At 42.3% G+C, this 20,436-nt stretch overlaps 1 protein-coding gene and 1 long non-coding RNA gene across 4 annotated transcripts in view; both read left to right on the top strand.

The window, feature by feature from the left end:
• The first annotated feature begins 399 nt into the window (after window positions 1-399).
• LOC135543972 (uncharacterized) lies at window positions 400-4,978 on the top strand. Its single transcript, XR_010456281.1, has 2 exons — window positions 400-436; window positions 4,483-4,978. It is a non-coding gene; the product is annotated as an uncharacterized LOC135543972 (long non-coding RNA).
• A 2,878-nt stretch (window positions 4,979-7,856) lies between these two features.
• Window positions 7,857-20,436, top strand: part of LOC135543970 (dixin-like) — an 85,894-nt gene continuing 73,314 nt past the window's right edge. For 2 of the 3 annotated variants that reach the window (XM_064971281.1, XM_064971283.1), the window contains exons 1-3: window positions 7,857-8,142; window positions 15,967-16,096; window positions 20,302-20,427. In XM_064971281.1, the coding sequence (XP_064827353.1) occupies window positions 8,080-8,142; window positions 15,967-16,096; window positions 20,302-20,427 (319 nt within the window). In that variant the 5' untranslated portion in view covers window positions 7,857-8,079. The remainder of the gene's footprint in view (window positions 8,143-15,966; window positions 16,097-20,301; window positions 20,428-20,436) is intronic. The other variant, XM_064971282.1, reaches the window with a different exon arrangement.

Below are 20,436 nucleotides of genomic sequence, written 5' to 3'. Positions count from 1 at the left end.
GAACACACACCATCCTATAGCCCTGACACACACCATCCTATAGCCCTGACACACACCATCCTATAGCCCTGACACACACCATCCTATAGCCCTGACACACACCATCCTATAGCCCTGACACACACCATCCTATAGCCCTGACACACACCATCCTATAGCCCTGACACACTCCTGTCTCTCCTGACTGGTCAGATTCCTGTAACGTACCCGTCCACCGCCCCTGAGGTCGCCATCCCAGAGCTGGACGGGAAAACGGCCAAAATGTACAGGTAAGAAACACACACAGACGGCCCACTGTGATGAAGAGTGGTGCAGGGTGACATGGTTCCTGTCTTGTTGCAGGGGGAAAGATTTGTCTGACGGACCACTTCAAACCCCTGTGGGTGTTAAGTTCGTGTCTCCGAAGTTTGGATTGGCTCACCTGATGGCCCTGGGGGTACGTGCTGTGTGTGTGTATGTTTGTCTGATGTGTGCTTTGTGTGAGTTCTGTTACACTAGACTCGACTGTACTACTAACTGTACTATTCATAGAGCTGTGAGGAAGTAATTATACCCCCTGAAAAGTTGTCTGTGTTATAGCTCTGTGTTATAGCTCTGTGTTATAGCTCTGTGTTATAGCTCTGTCTCTTGCTGTGTTGTAGCTCTGTGTTGTAGCTCTGTGTTGTAGCTCTGTGTTGTAGCTCTGTGTGTGTCTGTTATAGTTCTGTGTTATAGTTATGTGTCTCTCTGTGTTATAGCTCGGTGTTATAGTCTGTGTGTTTCTGTGTTATAGTTCTGTGTGTTTCTGTGTTATAGTTCTGGGTCTCTCTGTGTTATAGCTCTGTGTTATAGCTCTGTGTTATAGCTGTGTGTGTCTGTTATAGCTCTGTGTTATAGCTCTGTGTGTGTCTGTTATAGTTCTGTGTCTCTGTTATAGCTCTGTGTTACAGTTCTGTGTCTCTGTGTTATAGTTCTGTGTGTGTCTGTGTTATAGTTCTGTGTGTGTCTGTGTTATAGTTCTGTGTGTGTCTGTGTTATAGTTTTGTGTGTGTCTGTGTTATAGTTGTGTGTTATAGCTCTGTGTTATAGCTCTGTGTTATAGCTCTGTGTTATAGCTCTGTGTGTGTCTGTTATAGTTCTGTGTGTCTCTGTGTTATAGCTCTGTGTTATAGCTCTGTCTTTTGTGTGTCTCTGTTTGTATCTGTGTTGTAGCTCTGTGTGTGTCTGTTATAGTTCTGTGTTATAGTTATGTGTCTCTGTGTTATAGCTCGGTGTTGTGTGTTTCTGTGTTATAGTTCTGTGTTTTCTGTGTCTAGTTCTGTGTGTGTCTGTGTTATAGTTCTGTGTCTGTCTGTGTTATAGTTCTGTGTTATAGCTCTGTGTTATAGCTGTGTGTGTCTGTGTTATAGCTCTGTGTTATAGCTCTGTGTGTGTCTGTTATAGTTCTGTGTGTCTCTGTTATAGCTCTGTGTTACAGTTCTGTGTCTCTGTGTTATAGTTCTGTGTGTGTCTGTGTTATAGTTCTGTGTGTGTCTGTGTTATAGTTCTGTGTGTGTCTGTGTTATAGTTGTGTGTTATAGCTCTGTGTTATAGCTCTGTGTTATAGATCTGTGTTATAGCTCTGTGTTATAGCTCTATGTGTGTCTGTTATAGTTCTGTGTGTCTCTGGTATAGTTCTGTGTGTGTCTGTGTTATAGTTCTGTGTGTGTCTGTGTTATAGTTCTGTGTCTCTCTGTATTATAGATCTGTGTTGTAGCTCTGTGTTGTAGCTCTGTGTCTCAGCTCTGTGTTATAGCTCTGTGTGTGTCTGTTATAGTTCTGTGTTACAGTTCTGTGTCTCTGTGTTATAGCTCTGGGTGTGTCTGTTATAGTTCTGTGTGTGTCTGTGTTATAGTTTTGTGTGTGTCTGTGTTATAGTTTTGTGTGTGTCTGTGTTATAGTTCTGTTTGTGTCTGTGTTATAGTTCTGTGTCTCTGTATTATAGATCTGTGTTGTAGCTCTGTGTGTGTGTGTTAGTTCTGTGTGTCTCTGTGTTATAGCTCTGTGTTACAGTTCTGTGTCTCTGTGTTATAGCTCTGTGTGTGTCTGTTATAGTTCTGTGTGTCTCTGTGTTATAGCTCTGTGTTATAGCTCTGTGTCTCTGTGTTATAGTTCTGTGTGTGTCTGTTATAGTTCTGTGTGTGTCTGTGTTATAGTTTTGTGTGTGTCTGTGTTATAGTTCTGTTTGTGTCTGTGTTATAGTTCTGTGTCTCTGTATTATAGATCTGTGTTGTAGCTCTGTGTTGTAGCTCTGTGTGTGTCTGTTATAGTTCTGTGTGTCTCTGTGTTATAGCTCTGTGTTATAGCTCTGTGTCTCTGTGTTATAGTTCTGTGTGTGTCTGTTATAGTTCTGTGTGTGTCTGTGTTATAGTTTTGTGTGTGTCTGTGTTATAGTTCTGTTTGTGTCTGTGTTATAGTTCTGTGTCTCTGTATTATAGATCTGTGTTGTAGCTCTGTGTCTCAGCTCTGTGTTATAGCTCTGTGTGTGTCTGTTATAGTTCTGTGTGTCTCTGTGTTATAGCTCTGTGTTATAGCTCTGTGTCTCTGTGTTATAGTTCTGTGTGTGTCTGTTATAGTTCTGTGTGTGTCTGTGTTATAGTTTTGTGTGTGTCTGTGTTATAGTTCTGTTTGTGTCTGTGTTATAGTTCTGTGTCTCTGTATTATAGATCTGTGTTGTAGCTCTGTGTCTCAGCTCTGTGTTATAGCTCTGTGTGTGTCTGTTATAGTTCTGTGTTATAGTTCTGTGTCTCTGTGTTAGAGCTCTGTGTGTGTCTGTTATAGTTCTGTGTTATAATTCTGTGTCTCTCTGTGTTATAGCTCTGTGTTATAGTTATAGTTCTGTGTGTTTCTGTGTTATAGTTCTGTGTCTCTCTGTGTTATAGTTCTGTGTGTGTCTGTGTTATAGTTCTGTGTCTCTCTGTGTTATAGTTCTGTGTCTCTCTGTGTTATAGTTCTGTGTGTGTATGTGTTATAGTTATGTGTCTCTCTGTGTTATAGCTCTGTGTAATAGTTCTGTGTGTGTCTGTTATAGTTCTGTGTCTCTCTGTGTTATTGTTCTGTGTTATAGTTATGTGTCTCTCTGTGTTATAGTTCTGTGTGTGTCTGTGTTATAGTTCTGTGTCTCACTGTGTTATAGTTCTGTGTTATGGCTGTGTGTTATAGCTCTGTGTTATAGTTCTGTGTGTGCCTGTTATAGTTTTGTGTGTGTCTGTGTTATAGTTTTGTGTGTGTCTGTGTTATAGTTCTGTGTCTCTCTATGTTATAGTTCTGTGTTATAGTTCTGTGTGTGTCTGTGTTATAGTTCTGTGTGTCTGTGTTATAGCTCTGTGTTATAGTTCTGTGTCTCTGTGTTATAGTTCTGTGTTATAGCTCTGTGTTATAGCTCTGTGTGTGTCTGTATAGTTCTGTGTGTGTCTGTGTTATAGTTCTGTGTGTCTGTTATAGCTCTGTGTTATAGTTCTGTCTCTCTGTGTTATAGTTCTGTGTTACTAGGCTGTACTACTGACTGTACTATTCACAGAGCTGTGAGGAAGTATGTATACCCCCTAAAAAGTTGTTTTTGGACATATGGATATTCGATCTTCATGTCAATACTATAGACAGAAAGTTAACATATGACACTGAAAAATTACAATTAAATAAGTTAGTCCTAAATATTTCAAAAACTAAAAGCATTGTATTTGGGACACATTCACTAAACTTCAACTACATCTCATAATGAATAATGTGGAAATTGAGCACGTTGAGGTGACTAAACTGCTTGGAGTAACACTGTATTGTATAACACAGAGACCCTCAGAACTATAACACACACACTCAGAACTACAGCACAGAGACCCACACACACAGAACTACAGCACAGAGACCCACACACAGAACTACAGCACAGAGACCCACACGCACAGAACTACAGCACAGAGGCCCACACGCACAGAACTACAGCACAGAGGCCCACACGCACAGAACTACAGCACAGAGGCCCACACGCACAGAACTACAGCACAGAGGCCCACACGCACAGAACTACAGCACAGAGGCCCACACGCACAGAACTACAGCACAGAGGCCCACACGCACAGAACTACAGCACAGAGACCCACACACACAGAACTACAGCACAGAGGCCCACACGCACAGAACTACAGCACAGAGACCCACACGCACAGAACTACAGCACAGAGACCCACACGCACAGAACTACAGCACAGAGACCCACACGCACAGAACTACAGCACAGAGACCCACACGCACAGAACTACAGCACAGAGACCCACACGCACATGACTACAGCACAGAGAGACACACACACACAGAACTATAGCACACACACACACACACACACAGAGAGAACTGTAGCACACAGAGACACACAGACTCAACTTTCAAGGGGTATACTTACTTATTCACAGCTCTCTGTCCAGTAACTAACAACCTAACTGACCACCTCTCTCTCACTGTGTGTAGTTGGGTCCGTGGTTGGCGGTGGAGATTCCAGACCTGATCTCTAAAGGACTGATCACACACAGAGAGCAGCAGGGAAGCTGAGACCCCCCTTCCCTCTTTGGGAACATGTTTACTGGTGTGGTCCCAGTGAAGGTGATGCTGCTGTTTGTTCTGAGAACCAGAAAACAGACTAATGACGTGGCTTCCGACATGTGACCACTCACTCTTCTGTTGCTTTAGAAGGCAATGTTCCTGCGTTCACATTCAAGTTAAACTCTGCAGTTGTCGGCTCAATCAGAAATGACCTTTTAAATGTCGCACTATAACACCACGTTGGATTGAATCTCAGCCTAGATTCCACTAGAAAATAGGATAACACCATGTTGGATTGATAGATTCCACTAGAAAATGGGTGTTTTACGATATTTAGTCACATGGCTGAGAAGCAAACTTCAGTGTTTGAGTTGACAGAATGTTGCTCCTGTGTCTCTTGTAATAAAACATGTCTGATACCTGTCATGTGTTTTATATCTGTGTTTTGATGTGTGTGCTTAGCCCCCTCCTGTACTCCTTGTTCACCCATGACTGCATGGCTATGCACGCCTCCAATTCAATCAACTTTGCAGATGACAATACAGTAGTAGGCTTGATTACCAACGATGACAAGATAGCCTACAGAGAGGAGGTGAGGTCTCTGGTAGTGTGGTGCCTGGAAAACAACCTCTCACTCAATGTCAACAAAACAAAGGAGATGATCGTGGACTTCAGGAAACAGCAGAGGGAGCATCCCCCTATCCACATCGACTGGACAGCAGTTGAGAAGGTGGAAAGCTTCAAGTTCCTCAGTGTATACATCACTGACAAACTGAAATAGTCCACCCACACAGACAATGTGGTGAAGAAGGCCCAACAGAACCTCTTCAACCTCAGGCTGAAGAAATTTGGCTTGTCACCTAAAACCCTTACAAACTTTTACAGATGCACAATTGAAAGCATCCTGTCGGGCTGTATCACCGCCTGGTACGGCAACTGCACTGCCCGCAACCACAAGGCTCTCCAGAGGGTGGTGCGGTCTGCACAACGCATTACTGGGGGCAAACTACCCACCCTCCAGGACATCTACAGCACCCGAGCCACGGCCACTTCACCCCGTTATCATCCAGAAGGTGAGGTCAATACAGGTGCATCAAAGCAGGGACCGGGAGTCTGAAAAACAGCTTTTATCTCAACGCCATCAGACTGTTAAACAGCCACCACTAGCACATTAGAGGCTGCTGCCTATAGGCATAGACTAGGAATCACTGGCTACTTTAAGGAATGGAACACTCCACTTTATTAATGGCATTACTCATCTCAAATGTACTGTATTCTATTCTACGGTATCTTAGTCACTTAATGTTTACATATCTGGCATTACTCATCTCATATTTACAGTTGAAGTCGTAGTTGACATACACCTTAGCCAAATACATTTAAATTCAGTTTTTCACAATTCCTGACATTTAATCCTACAAAAAAGTCCCTGTCTTAGGTCAGTTGGGCTCACCACTTTATTTTAGGAATGTGAAATGTCAGAATAATAGTAGAGTGATTTATTTCAGCATTTATTTATTTCATTACATTCCCAGTAGGTCAGAAGTTTACATACGCTCAATTGGTATTTGGTAGCATTGCCTTTAAATGGTTTAACTTGGGTCATATGTTTCAGTTAGCCACCCACAAGCTTCCCACAATAAGTTGGGTGAATTTTGGCCCATTTCTCCTGACAGAGCTGGTGTAACTGAGTCAGGTTTGTAGGCCTCCTTGCTCGCACACACTTTTTCAGTTCTGCCCACAGATTTTCTATAGGATTGAGGTAAAAGCTTTGTGATGGCACTCCAATACGTTGACTTTGTTGTCCTTAAGCCATTTTGCCACAACTTTGGAAGTATGCTTGGGATCATTGTCCATTTGGAAGACCCATTTGCCACCAAGCTTTAACTTCCTGACTGATGTCTTGAGATGTTTCTTCAATATATCCACATCATTTTCCATCCTCACGATGCCATCTATTTTGTGAAGTGTCAGGTAGCTAGCTAGTTACCAATAGCTGGCTAGCTAGTTTTATAGTTTGGTCATTTAGCTTCATAATTTTGGCTGCATTCCAAACATGTAAAAGACACACCCTCTTCCCTCAGCCCTCAAATTAAGTGGACACTTCAAATCACATATCACAAGGTGTGATGAGTGTAGGGCGAGGGAAGAATTAATGATATGCAATGGATCGCCCTTGCCCAGAAATTCATCACTCATTTTTATTTTATTTTACCTTTATTTAATTAGGCAAGTCAGTTAAGAAGAAATTCTTATTTTCAATGACGGCCAAGGAACAGTGGGTTAACTGCCTGTTCAGGGGCAGAACGACAGATTTGTACCTTGTCAGCTCGGGGGTTTGAACTTGCAACCTTCCGGTTACTTTGTCCCGCGATTTGTGTTTTCAGTCATCATGAAACCACCTGTAGCTGTTGTTTATGCTTTATATGTGTTACAGTCAATTATGATTGCATTTCATATCTTGGCTAGAAGGCAATGCATCCGCAGACATGAAATACTAGCTATCTGACTATATCAGGTAAATTCAAAATTACAATGTGTGATGTCAGGAAAATTTGTATTCGTTAGCTAACGTTTCCAATAGCTACCCAAACAAAAACAGAATTACTTTTAGGTTATGTGTTTTTGCCATGTCCATTAGTAGCAACATTTCTAACTTATTTACATTCGATTTTACATAAACTTGTATGTTGACTTCTCCATATTGATGTTGGTTTTACGTTTTGTCTGACTTTCTTAGCGGATGTACAAATTGAATTATGGGGCATTTCAGGCCCTGGAGTGAAAATAATTATACACTCGATCACAAACCAGGGCTGAGGGGCTTACATTTCCAACTTCACTTGTTGGCTAATTATTTGGAAAGACTGCAAAGATGGCTGCGGGGATTCCCTCAAGGCCACAATGTGAGGGTAAGTGGAGGAGGGTGTGTCTTTTATGTGTTTGAAACGCAGCCATTGTCTCACATGCCAAAAATGTAGCTGTGTTGATTAAGTTAGACACTTTCCAGGCTACCAGAGTTTGACACTTGACGACAGTTTGCATTGAATTGTGGGTCATACCAACCCCATAATATTAAAGTACTTCACTAGCCACATCAAGGGTCGAGGGGGCAACGTTTGTGATTTTGGACCTCCACGGAGGATAGAAATCAAACAGCATCCGTTTTCTAGAGGCCGAGGGAGGAAGTGACGTGTTTGGGCTTCAGCCAAGACTGTTCTCAGGATCCGCCCGCTGTAACCATGGCGACAAGGACGCGGAGGCCTGCGCCTGCGCAGTGGTTCTCTCTGTATCCCGTTTCAGGAGCAGAGAGAATGCTGGAAGCGAGAGGCTAATGTTGTTCTCACGTTTTCCCACGGGAGATGTAAATTTATGATGTCTCAGATAGCTAACCGTTAACTTTACCCAGTGCATCTTTCTCATCTGGTACACTTGCTTTGTATGTTATCCAGCGGTAGTTTAACATAACGGCCCGCCTGTCGCCCGGTTCGGGTGTATGCGTTGTGTCCGGTTGCAGAAGGAAGGATGAAGGCGTCTCTCTCTAAAGGCATCCGGCTGGACGCTGTTCTCCAGGAGGGCTTCAACGAGGTACCGTTACAACCTAGATACCACTACCGTGCTGGGAGAGTCGTGTGTGCTTGTTTCTGTCTGTAAGATTATTTGGGCTCTTTCTTAGCTAAGTTACTCTCCTCTAGCTTGTTAAGTAGTTAGTTAGTTAGTTTAGCTGGTTTGTTTAGTAGATCAGTAGAGGTTTAGTTCTGGGTCTCTTTTCAGGGTTCAGAAGTTAGCCTGATGAGATAGACTAAAGCAGTGTTATTCAAAGTGTCGCGACCCTGGGAACTGCAGTGGGTTCGCCAAAATGTAAACGGTACATATTACTGTATAGGACAATATAAAAAGGTTGTTGAGAAAGATCATTTGAAATAAAATGTTAATGAGTAAATGCATTTGTTTTATTTTCATTTTGATAAGAGATGAAAATGCAATGAATTGAAAGTTAACGTTATTTGTTGATGTAAAAATCTACATGACCGATTTTTAAGCTTGTCATTAGATTTGGGGTGGGGTGGGAGTGCAATAAATTATTTGGGAAAAAATTGGGTCCCCAGAAATGATTGGGGGGAAATGGGGTCCCTGCTGAAAAAGTTTGAATAACACTGTTTTAATCTATCAACACCAAACCAACGGTTCAGACTGGCCCAATTTAGATTTCTTGTTAACAAAGGCTGAGGGCTGACCCCATTTAATCAACTGGTTGATTGTTTGGTTGATAGGCTGTTGGTCGACCTAGATTTCTTTAGTCAAGCAGTAGCAAAAAATAAATAAAAAATGTCTGTCTGCGTGGACTAATCCATTGTGGAGGCTGTGGGGATGGCACAGTCCATCAGTCTAAGACACCTGTCTGATTGGCTCCTGTCTGAGTGGACTAATCCATTGTGGAGGCCGTGGGGATGGCACAGTCCATCAGTCTAAGACACCTGTCTGATTGGCTCCTGTCTGAGTGGACTAATCCATTGTGGAGGCTGTGGGGATGGCACAGTCCATCAGTCTAAGACACCTGTCTGATTGGCTCCTGTCTGAGTGGACTAATCCATTGTGGAGGCCGTGGGGATGGCACAGTCCATCAGTCTAAGACACCTGTCTGATTGGCTCCTGTCTGTGGACTAATCCATTGTGGAGGCCGTGGGATGGCTCCATCAGTCCATTCTGGAGGGACTAATCCATTGTGGGGATGGCCATCAGTCCATCAGTCTGTCTGAACTACTCCATTCTGGAGGCTGTGGTGATGGCTCCATTGAAATGGTATATGGTTATATTAACATGTTATGTTATATTACGTAACAACAATGGTGAATCATTAATAAATATTATTTTATCCAGCGTTGGATAGTGGTCGCTGTCCATGGTTCTGAAATACATCAGTGCACTGTTGAATTGGTACCTTTTCCTAGACCCCTCAAACTCAAATCTGGACCTCGAAGCCAGTTCCACTGCATTTTTTAAATTGTGCATTTATCAGGTATAACAGAAAAGCAGCAGGCTCTGGACCTCGTAGGGTAAGACTTGAGTACCCCTGTCCTAGACCATGTTGCTATGTGCATAATAGTGAACCGGCATATTGGTGTTGAGAACAATGAGGCAGCAGTGGAGTTAGGAGACGAGGAAACAGCCATTTCCTTAAATTGTCTAAGAAAAGTGATGAGAGAGGAAACCATAACTTAATTAGGTCTAGAATCAATAGTCTAACTGTTAAAATGTGCCTGGCTTTATAAATCATCTGTATTTTTCTACAGAAATAAGACAGACCTGCTTCTGTTGCCTGTTTGAGTGTTTGTTTAATAGCCTACTGATTCCCTGAGCACCAAGACTCACACAACCACAACATGTTGGATAAACAAGTTCACAAATGTGGCTGTTTTTAGTCTTTGCTGAAATAAAGGCTTTAGGTTTTGTTTTGTCAGAGCAGCTTCTCTGGTATTATTTATCATTTATTTAGTGTTGGTTACACTGTTTCAAATGGTCATAAATATAGTATTTATAATAATAATAATCTCCTTTTTCTTGATCTCCTTCAGATTGTTAGTTTTTAATAATAGTAGGCTTAGTATAGAACCACCATGTCATTATCATTAGGATACTCTGTATAGTAGCCTTGTATAACCACCATGTCATTATCATTAGGATACTTAGTATAGAACCACAACATCATTATCATTAGTAGACTTGGTATAGAACACCCATGTCATTATCATTAGTAGACTTAGTATAGAACCACCATGTCATTATCATTAGTAGACTCTGTATAGAACCACAATGTCATTATCATTAGTAGACTCTATATAGAATCACCATGTCATTATCATTAGTAGACTCTGTATAGAACCACCATGTCATTATCATTAGTAGACTTAGTATAGAACCACCATGTCATTATCATTAGTAGACTTAGTATAGAACCGCCATGCCATTATCATTAGTAGACTTAGTATAGAACCACCATGTCATTATCATGAGTAGGTGTGGTATAGAACCACCATGTCATTATCATTAGTAGACTTAGTATAGAACCACCATGTCATTATCATTAGTAGACTTAGTATAGAACCACCATGTCATTATCATTACTTAGTATAGAACCACCATGTCATTATCATTAGTGGACTTAGTATAGCACCACCATGCCATTATCATTAGTAGACTTAGTATAGAACCACCATGCCATTATCATTAGTAGACTTAGTATAGAACCACCATGCCATTATCATTAGTAGACTTAGTATAGAACCACCATGTCATTATCATTAGTAGACTTGGTATAGAACCACCATGTCATTATCATTAGTAGACTTAGTATAGAACCACCATGTCATTATCATTAGTAGACTTGGTATAGAACCACCATGTCATTATCATTAGTAGACTTAGTATAGAACCACCATGTCATTATCATTAGTAGACTTGGTATAGAACCACCATGTCATTATCATTAGTAGACTTAATGTAGAACCACCATGTCATTATCATTAGTAGACTCTATATAGAATCACCATGTCATTATCATTAGTAGACTTGGTATAGAACCACCATGTCATTATCATTAGTAGACTTAGTATAGAACTACCATGCCACATCTGTTCCTGGTTCTACATTTTTTGAATGGGGCATGCTTATTTAAGATGGTGAGGAAGGCACTTTTAAAGAATAACCAGGCATCCTCTACTGACAGGATGAGGTCAATATCCTTCCAGGATACCCGGACCAGGTCGATTACCGTAAAATGTTTACTTATAAGCCCTTAAACAACAGTGCAGTTCAAGAGGAAGGAACATATTTACCAAGTAGTCTAAAATAAAAGTAAACATAAAAAGTGACACATTAAGAAAAACAATTGCGAGGCTACATACAGGGGGCAACGGTACCGAGTCAGTGTGCAGGGGTACAGGATAGTTGAGGTAATTTGTACATGTACCCGTAGGTGGGGGCAAAGTGACTATGCATTGGTAACTAACAAACAGCGAGTAGCAGCAGTGTACAAGGGGTGGGGGGAGGGGGGTCCTGGACTTGGTGCTCCGGTACCGCTTGCCGTTTGGTAGCAGGGAAAATAGTCTTAACTTGGGTGACTGGAGTCTCTGACAATTTTCTGGGCTTTCTTCTGACACCACCTATTATATAGGTCCTGGATGGCAGGACGCTTGGCCCCAGTGATGTACTGGGCCGTTCGCACTACCCTCTGTAGCGCCTTATGGTCAGATGCCGACAGTTGCCATACCAGGCGGTGATGCAACCGGTCAGGATGCTCTCGATGGTGCAGCTGTAGATCCTTCTGAGGATCTGGGGACACATGCCAAATCTTTTCAGTCTCCTGAGGCGGAAAAGGTTTTGTCTTGCCCTCTTCACGAACGGTATGTTTGGACCATGTTAGTTCGTTGGTGATGTGGACACCAAGGAACTTGAATCTCTCAACCCGCTCCACTACAATGTTAATGGGTCCTGTTTGGCCCACCTTTTCCTGTAGTCCACGATCAGCTCCTTTGTCTTGCTCACATTGATGGAGAGGTTGTTGTCCCGGCACCACACTGCCAGTTCTCTGACCTCCTCCCTATACAGTCGTTGCCAAAAGTTTTGAGAATGACACAAATATACATTTTCACGAAGTCTGCTGCCTCAGTTTGTATGATGGAAATTTGCATATACTCCAGACTGTTATGAAGAGTGTTCAGATGAATTGCAATTAATTGCAAAGTCCCTCTTTGCCATGCAAATGAACTGAATCCCCCAAAAACATTTCCACTGCATTTCAGCCCTGCCACAAAATGACCAGCTGACATCATGTCAGGGATTCTCTCGTTAACACAGGTGTGAGTGTTGACGAGGACAAGGCTGGAGATCACTCTGTCATGCTGATTGAGTTTGAATAACAGACTGGAAGCTTCAAAAGGAGGGTGGTGCTTGGAATCATTGTTCTTCCTCTGTCAACCATGATTACCTGCAAGGAAACTTGTGCCGTCATCATGGCTTTGCACAAAAATGGCTTCACAGGCAAGGTTATTGCTGTCAGTAAGATTGCACCTAAATCAGCCATTTATCGGATCATCAAGAACGTTCAGCCACATCTCAGTGAAACTTAATGTCCCGTTGGTAGGATAATCTTAATATTAGGTTTACATTTTATTTTCTAACGATTTCACGTTAGCAAGTAGAATGGAAGGTATTGGTTGTTTACTTGCTCGCTTCCGGAGGAAGGATCCCCAATCTGCGTCCCCTTTTCCGGTGTCTTTTCTTCATGCAGAAGGTGTGGATCTGGGCCTGTTCCAGGGAGGATACCCTTCTTTTCGGACTCATTAAAGGAAAAAGTTACTTCCTGTCCGTGGGGAGTAATCACTTTTCTGATGTCCAGAAGTTATTTTCGGTCATAAGAGACGGTGGCAGCAACACAATAAAAAAAATAATCAAAATTGCACAATTGGTTGGGAGAATGTAAAATGTCAGCCATGGTCTTCGGACGCCATCTTAATATTAATTAAGCACGTTGAAAAAGTAGGCACAAACAAAGAAATGAAGGAGCACAGTGAAACATATTTCAGGTAATAAAGCTGGAATCCTTCATTCTTCTAGGCGCTCTGGTGCTTCTAAATTAAAATGCTGTTAGCACAGCACAATATTTAGAAACAATAAGGGAGTAAAATGGTCCCACTGTAGAGCCCTCCACTGTAAATTGACTGAATTATCACAATAACGATGAACGATACGTTTATGACATTAATGGTCACCACAGTTATTTTTTTAAACTACTACTACATGAAACGTTGTAGCTATCAATTTTCCATTTAACAATCACTCATATTACAAAATGTATTTCATTTCAAATTTCACATTTCTCTAGTAGGGCCCTATAGGTTATTTATCGTAATGAATGATATCAGAAAGATGTCCACGATAAATGTTTGGTTTGGTCTGTGTGGTGGATTTATCGTCCCAGCTCTACTTCATGGTAAGTGGTGGGTTTATCTTCCCAGCTCTACTTCATGGTAAGTAGTGGGTTTATCGTCCCAGCTCTACTTCAAAGTATGTGGTGGGTTTATCTTCCCAGGTCTACTTCATGGTAAGTAGTGGGTTTATCGTCCCAGCTCTACTTCATGGTAAGTGGTGGGTTTATCTTCCCAGCTCTACTTCATGGTAAGTGGTGGGTTTATCGTCCCAGCTCTACTTCATGGTAAGTGGTGGGTTTATCTTCCCAGCTCTACTTCATGGTAAGTGGTGGGTTTATCGTCCCAGCTCTACTTCAAAGTATGTGGTGGGTTTATCTTCCCAGGTCTACTTCATGGTAATTAGTGGGTTTGGTCTGTGTGGTGGGTTTACAGTGGGGCAAAAAAGTATTTAGTCAACCACCAATTGTGCAAGTTCTCCCACTTAAAAAGATGAGAGTGGCCTGTAATTCTCATCATCGGTACACTTCAACTATGACAGACAAAATGAGAAAAAAAATCCAGAAAATCACATTGTAGGATTTTTAATGAATTTGTTTGCAAATTATGGTGGAAAATAAGTATTTGGTCAATAACAAAAGTTTATCTCAATACTTTGTTATATACCCTTTGTTGGCAATGACAGAGGTCAAACATTTTCTGTAAGTCTTCACAAGGTTTTCACACACTGTTGTTGGTATTTTGGCCCATTCCTCCATGCAGGTCTCCTCTAGAGCAGTGATATTTTGGGGCTGTTGCTGGGCAACACGGACTTTCAACTCCCTCCAAAGATTTTCAATGGGGTTGAGATCTGGAGATTGGCTAGGCCACTCCAGGACCTTTAAATGCTTCTTACGAAGCCACTCATTCGTTGCCCGAGCGGTGTGTTTGGGATCATTGTCATGCTGAAAGACCCAGCCACGTTTCATCTTCAATGCCCTTGCTGATGGAAGGAGGTTTTCACTCAAAATCTCACGATACATGGCCCCATTCATTCTTTCCTTTACACAAATCAGTCGTCCTGGTCCCTTTGCATAAAAACAGCCCCAAAGCATGATGTTTCCACCTCCATGCTTCACAGTAGGTATGGTGTTCTTTGGATGTAACTCAGCATTCTTTGTCCTCCAAACACGACGAGTTGAGTTTTTACCAAAAAGTTATATTTTGGTTTCATCTGACCATATGACATTCTCCCAATCTTCTTCTGGATCATCCAAATACTCTCTAGCAAACTTCAGATGGGCCTGGACATGTACTGGCTTAAGAAGGGGGACACGTCTGGCACTGCAGGATTTGAGTCCCTGGTGGCGTAGTGTGTTACTGATGGTAGGCTTTGTTACTTTGGTCCCAGCTCTCTGCAGGTCATTCACTAGGTCCACCCGTGTGGTTCTGGTATTTTTGCTCACCGTTCTTGTGATCATTTTGACCCCACAGGGTGAGATCTTGCGTGGAGCCCCAGATCCGGGAGATTATCAGTGGTCTTGTATGTCTTCCATTTCCTAATAATTGCTCCCACAGTTGATTTCTTCTAACCAAGCTGCTTACCTATTGCAGATTCAGTCTTCCCAGCCTGGTGGAGGTCTACAATTTTGTTTCTGGTGTCCTTTGACAGCTCTTTGGTCTTGGCCATAGTGGAGTTTGGAGTGTGACTGTTTGAGGTTGTGGACAGGTGTCTTTTATACTGATAACAAGTTCAAACAGGTGCCATTAATACAGGTAACGAGTGGGGGACAGAGGAGCCTCTTAAAGAAGAAGTTACAGGTCTGTGAGAGCCAGAAATCCTGCTTGTTTGTAGGTGACCAAATACTTATTTTCCACCATAATTTGCAAACAAATAAATTAAAAATCCTACAATGTGATTTTCTGGATTTTTTTTCTCATTTTGTCTGTCATAGTTGAAGTGTACCTATGATGAAAAGTACAGGCCTCTCATCTTTTTAAGTGGGAGAACTTGCACAATTGGTGGCTGACTAAATACTTTTTTGCCCCACTGTATCTTCCCAGCTCTACTTCATAGTAAGTGGTGGGTTTATCGTCCCAGCTCTATTTCATGGTAAGTGGTGGGTTTATCGTCCCAGCTCTACTTCATGTTAAGTGGTGGGTTTATCGTCACAGCTCTACTTTGTGGTAAGTGGTGGGTTTATCGTCCCAGCTCTACTTCATTGTAACTCAATAGTTGTTTTATGTTGTTACATCACCAGACTAGTGTGGATCCCTGGGTCTTTAAATCCAACCCCAACACTAACCATAATACTGTCAAATGTATTGATAGAGCTCTGGATGTAAGGAATTACTATCTATAGTATCAACATGACAAGAGGTCAAAATTACAACTTGAAACATATTTTGAAATGTATTGATAGAGCTGTGGATGTAAGGAATGTATCTGTAGTGTGTGACAAGTGTCAAAATTTGTGTGTGTGTGTGTGTGTGTGTGTGTGTGTAGCAGCAGCTATCAACCTATGTGTTGTGGGTGAACAGCCAGTTGAAGAGGCGACCAGGCCTGAAGCCCATCTCAGACCTCAGAGTAGACCTGCAGGATGGAGTGGTGTTATCACACCTGGTGGAGATAGTGGGTTAGTACTCACACACACACACCTACCACAACGAACACATCACACCTACCACAACACACACCACCAAAACACACACCACCACACCTACCACAACACACATCTACCATAACACCACACCTACCACAACACACACACACACCTACGACAACACACACATCTACCATAACACCACACCTAACACAACACACACATCACACCTAACAGAACACACACCACCACACCTACCACAACACAAACACACCACACCTACCACAACACACACCACCACACCTACCACAATACACACCACCACACCTACCACAACACAAACACACCACACCTACCACAACACAAACCACCACACCTACCACAATACACACCACCACACCTACCACAATTACACACACCACACCTACCACAACACACACAACACACCTACCACAACACACACCTACCACAGCACACACCACCACACCTACCACCACATTTACCACAACACACACACCACACCTACCACAAACAATACCTCACCCACCAATACCACACCCACCACACCACCACTGCAGACCGCACAACACCATTTAGCCCCATACCACACAACACCACACCATACTACACCACCACACCATACTACACCACACCATACTAAACTACACCACACACCTACCACACCACATCCACCACACCCACTATACCACATCCACCACACCAAACACCACTCCAGACCACACAACGAAACGCCACAAACCATACAACACTACACCACACCATACTGTACTAGACTACACCATTCTACAATACACCATACTAAACTACACCATACCACACCACACTACACCATGCAACACCATGCTACACCACACTACACCACACTACACTATACTACACCGCACTACACTACACCACACTACACTACTACACCATACTACACCACACTATACTACACTACACTACACCATACTACACTACACCACACTTCACCATACTACACCACACTACACCATACTACACTACACTACACCACACTACACTACACCAGACTACGCTACACTATACTACACTACACTACACACTACACCACTACACACTACACTACACCACACTACACCATACTACACAATACTACACCACACTACACCACACTACACCACACTACACAATACTACACCACACTACACTACACACCACACTACACTACACTACACACTACCCTACAACACACTACACTACACACTACACCACATTACACTACACTATACCACACTACACCATACTACACAGTACTACACCACACTACACCATACTACACTACACCACACTACACCACTACACACTACACTACACTACACCACGCTACAACATACTACACCATACTACACCATATACTATACCAAACTACACCATACTACACTACACCAGACTACACTACACTACACCACACTACACCACTACACACTACACTACACCACACTACACCATACTACACAATACTACACCATACTACACTACACCAGCCTACACTACACTACACTACACCATACTACACTACACTACACCACTACACCACACTACACCACTACACCACACTACACCATACTACACTACACTACACCAGACTACACTACACTACACCAGACTACACTACACTACACTACACCATACTACACTACACTACACTACACTACACCATACTACACCACACTACTACACACCATACTACACAATACTACACTACACTACACCATACTACACTCCACTACACTACACTACACCATACTACACCACACTACACCAGACTACACTACACTACACTATACTACACAATACTACACCATACTACACCATACTACACCACACTACACCATACTACACTACACCAGACTACACTACACCAGACTACACTACACTACACTACACCATACTACACTACACTACACTACACTACACCATACTACACCACACTACACCATACTACACAATACTACACCATACTACACAATACTACACCACACTACACCATACTACACCATACTACACAATACTACACCACACTACACCATACTACACTACACTACACCAGACTACACTACACTACACTACACACACTACACCATACTACACCATACTACACCACACTACACCATACTACACTACACTACACCAGACTACACTACACCAGACTACACTACACTACACTACACCATACTACACTACACTACACCATACTACACCACACTACACTACACTACACCACACTACACCACTACACCACACTACACCAGACTACACTACACTACACCAGACTACACTACACCATACTACACCACACTACACCACACTACACCACACTACACCATACTACACAATACTACACCATACTACACCATACTACACTACACTACACCAGACTACACTACACCACACTACACCATACTACACAATACTACACCATACTACACCATACTACACTACACTACTACACTACACCAGACTACACTACACCACACTACACCATACTACACTACACTACACCAGACTACACTACACCACACTACACCATACTACACTACACTACACCAGACTACACTACACTACACTATACTACACTACACTACACTACACTACACTACACCATACTACACTACACCATACTACACTACACTACACCAGACTACACTACACTACACTACAACATACTACACTACACTACACCAGACTACACTACACTACACCATACTACACAATACTACACCACACTACACTGCACTACACAATACAAACAATAGCTGTTATTTCTGATATTCATCATCTGATATTAAACTGTTTAATTTATAGTATGTTAGTTTTTATTTTCTCCTTTTTAATTTGTTTTGTGTTGAGACAGGAAATGCACTTTCAATAAATGATAATCTCTTACCCAGAAGTAAAATTATCTTGTGAAAGTTTGGCACTTGTTTTACTTCTGAGGGGAATACCATTTACAAGTATGATTACCGTTGTGCGGAGGAATCGGTGTTTCCTCCCTCGTGTGAACACACAGCGAAGAGAGGCAATAAACAGTGAAGATGTTTTCAACACAGCGAAGAGAGGCAATAAACAGTGATGTTTTCAACACAGCGAAGAGAGGCAATAAACAGTGATGTTTTCAACACAGCGAAGAGAGGCAATAAACAGTGATGTTTTCAACACAGCGAAGAGAGGCAATAAACAGTGAAGATGTTTTCAACACAGCGAAGAGAGGCAATAAACAGTGAAGATGTTTTCAACACAGCGAAGAGAGGCAATAAACAGTGATGTTTTCAACACAGCGAAGAGAGGCAATAAACAGTGAAGATGTTTTCAACACAGCGAAGAGAGGCAATAAACAGTGAAGATGTTTTCAACACAGCGAAGAGAGGCAATAAACAGTGAAGATGTTTTCAACACAGCGAAGAGAGGCAATAAACAGTGAAGATGTTTTCAACACAGCGAAGAGAGGCAATAAACAGTGAAGATGTTTTCAACACAGCGAAGAGAGGCAATAAACAGTGAAGATGTTTTCAACACAGCGAAGAGAGGCAATAAACAGTGAAGATGTTTTCAACACAGCGAAGAGAGGCAATAAACAGTGAAGATGTTTTCAACACAGCGAAGAGAGGCAATAAACAGTGAAGATGTTTTCAACACAGCGAAGAGAGGCAATAAACAGTGAAGATGTTTTCAACACAGCGAAGAGAGGCAATAAACAGTGAAGATGTTTTCAACACAGCGAAGAGAGGCAATAAACAGTGAAGATGTTTTCAACACAGCGAAGAGAGGCAATAAACAGTGAAGATGTTTTCAACACAGCGAAGAGAGGCAATAAACAGTGAAGATGTTTTCAACACAATCTCACATCCAGCACTTTGGATGGAGACTTTGGCAAAGTGGTTAGTTTTCCTGGAGAATGCTGGGCCATCGTGTAGAGGGAACGGTCCGTCTTTAGTGATTCCCCAGTGGTACAATAACTACAGCCCAGTTTAAGCACCGCTTTCGACCAATCCTGATTCACATAGTCAATGATGAAAACTCCAAACCAGGAACTACTGCTGCTCTTAATCACGTAATTCTACGTGATCCTTGACAGATTGTTGCCGTTTACACGCAGAATCTGTCCACGGGAGATTAAACACATTATGATTTGATTCATATGATAACAATTATGCACAACCCTCTCCTTCTCCCATCCCCCCGTCTCCCCCCTGCAGCGGGGGAGGCGTTGGAGGGGGTACATCAGGCTCCAAGGGACCGAGAGGAGAGCAGGGAGAACGTGGAGCGAGTCCTCAACTTCATCACCTCCAGACGTATACGCATGCCTCACACCTCTGCTCGGGGTAACACAC

Source organism: Oncorhynchus masou, chromosome 8 (genome assembly GCF_036934945.1).
Source record: "Oncorhynchus masou masou isolate Uvic2021 chromosome 8, UVic_Omas_1.1, whole genome shotgun sequence".
In the NCBI taxonomy this organism is placed as follows: Eukaryota; Metazoa; Chordata; class Actinopteri; order Salmoniformes; family Salmonidae; genus Oncorhynchus; species Oncorhynchus masou.
This window is presented reverse-complemented; position numbering and strand designations above follow the sequence as displayed.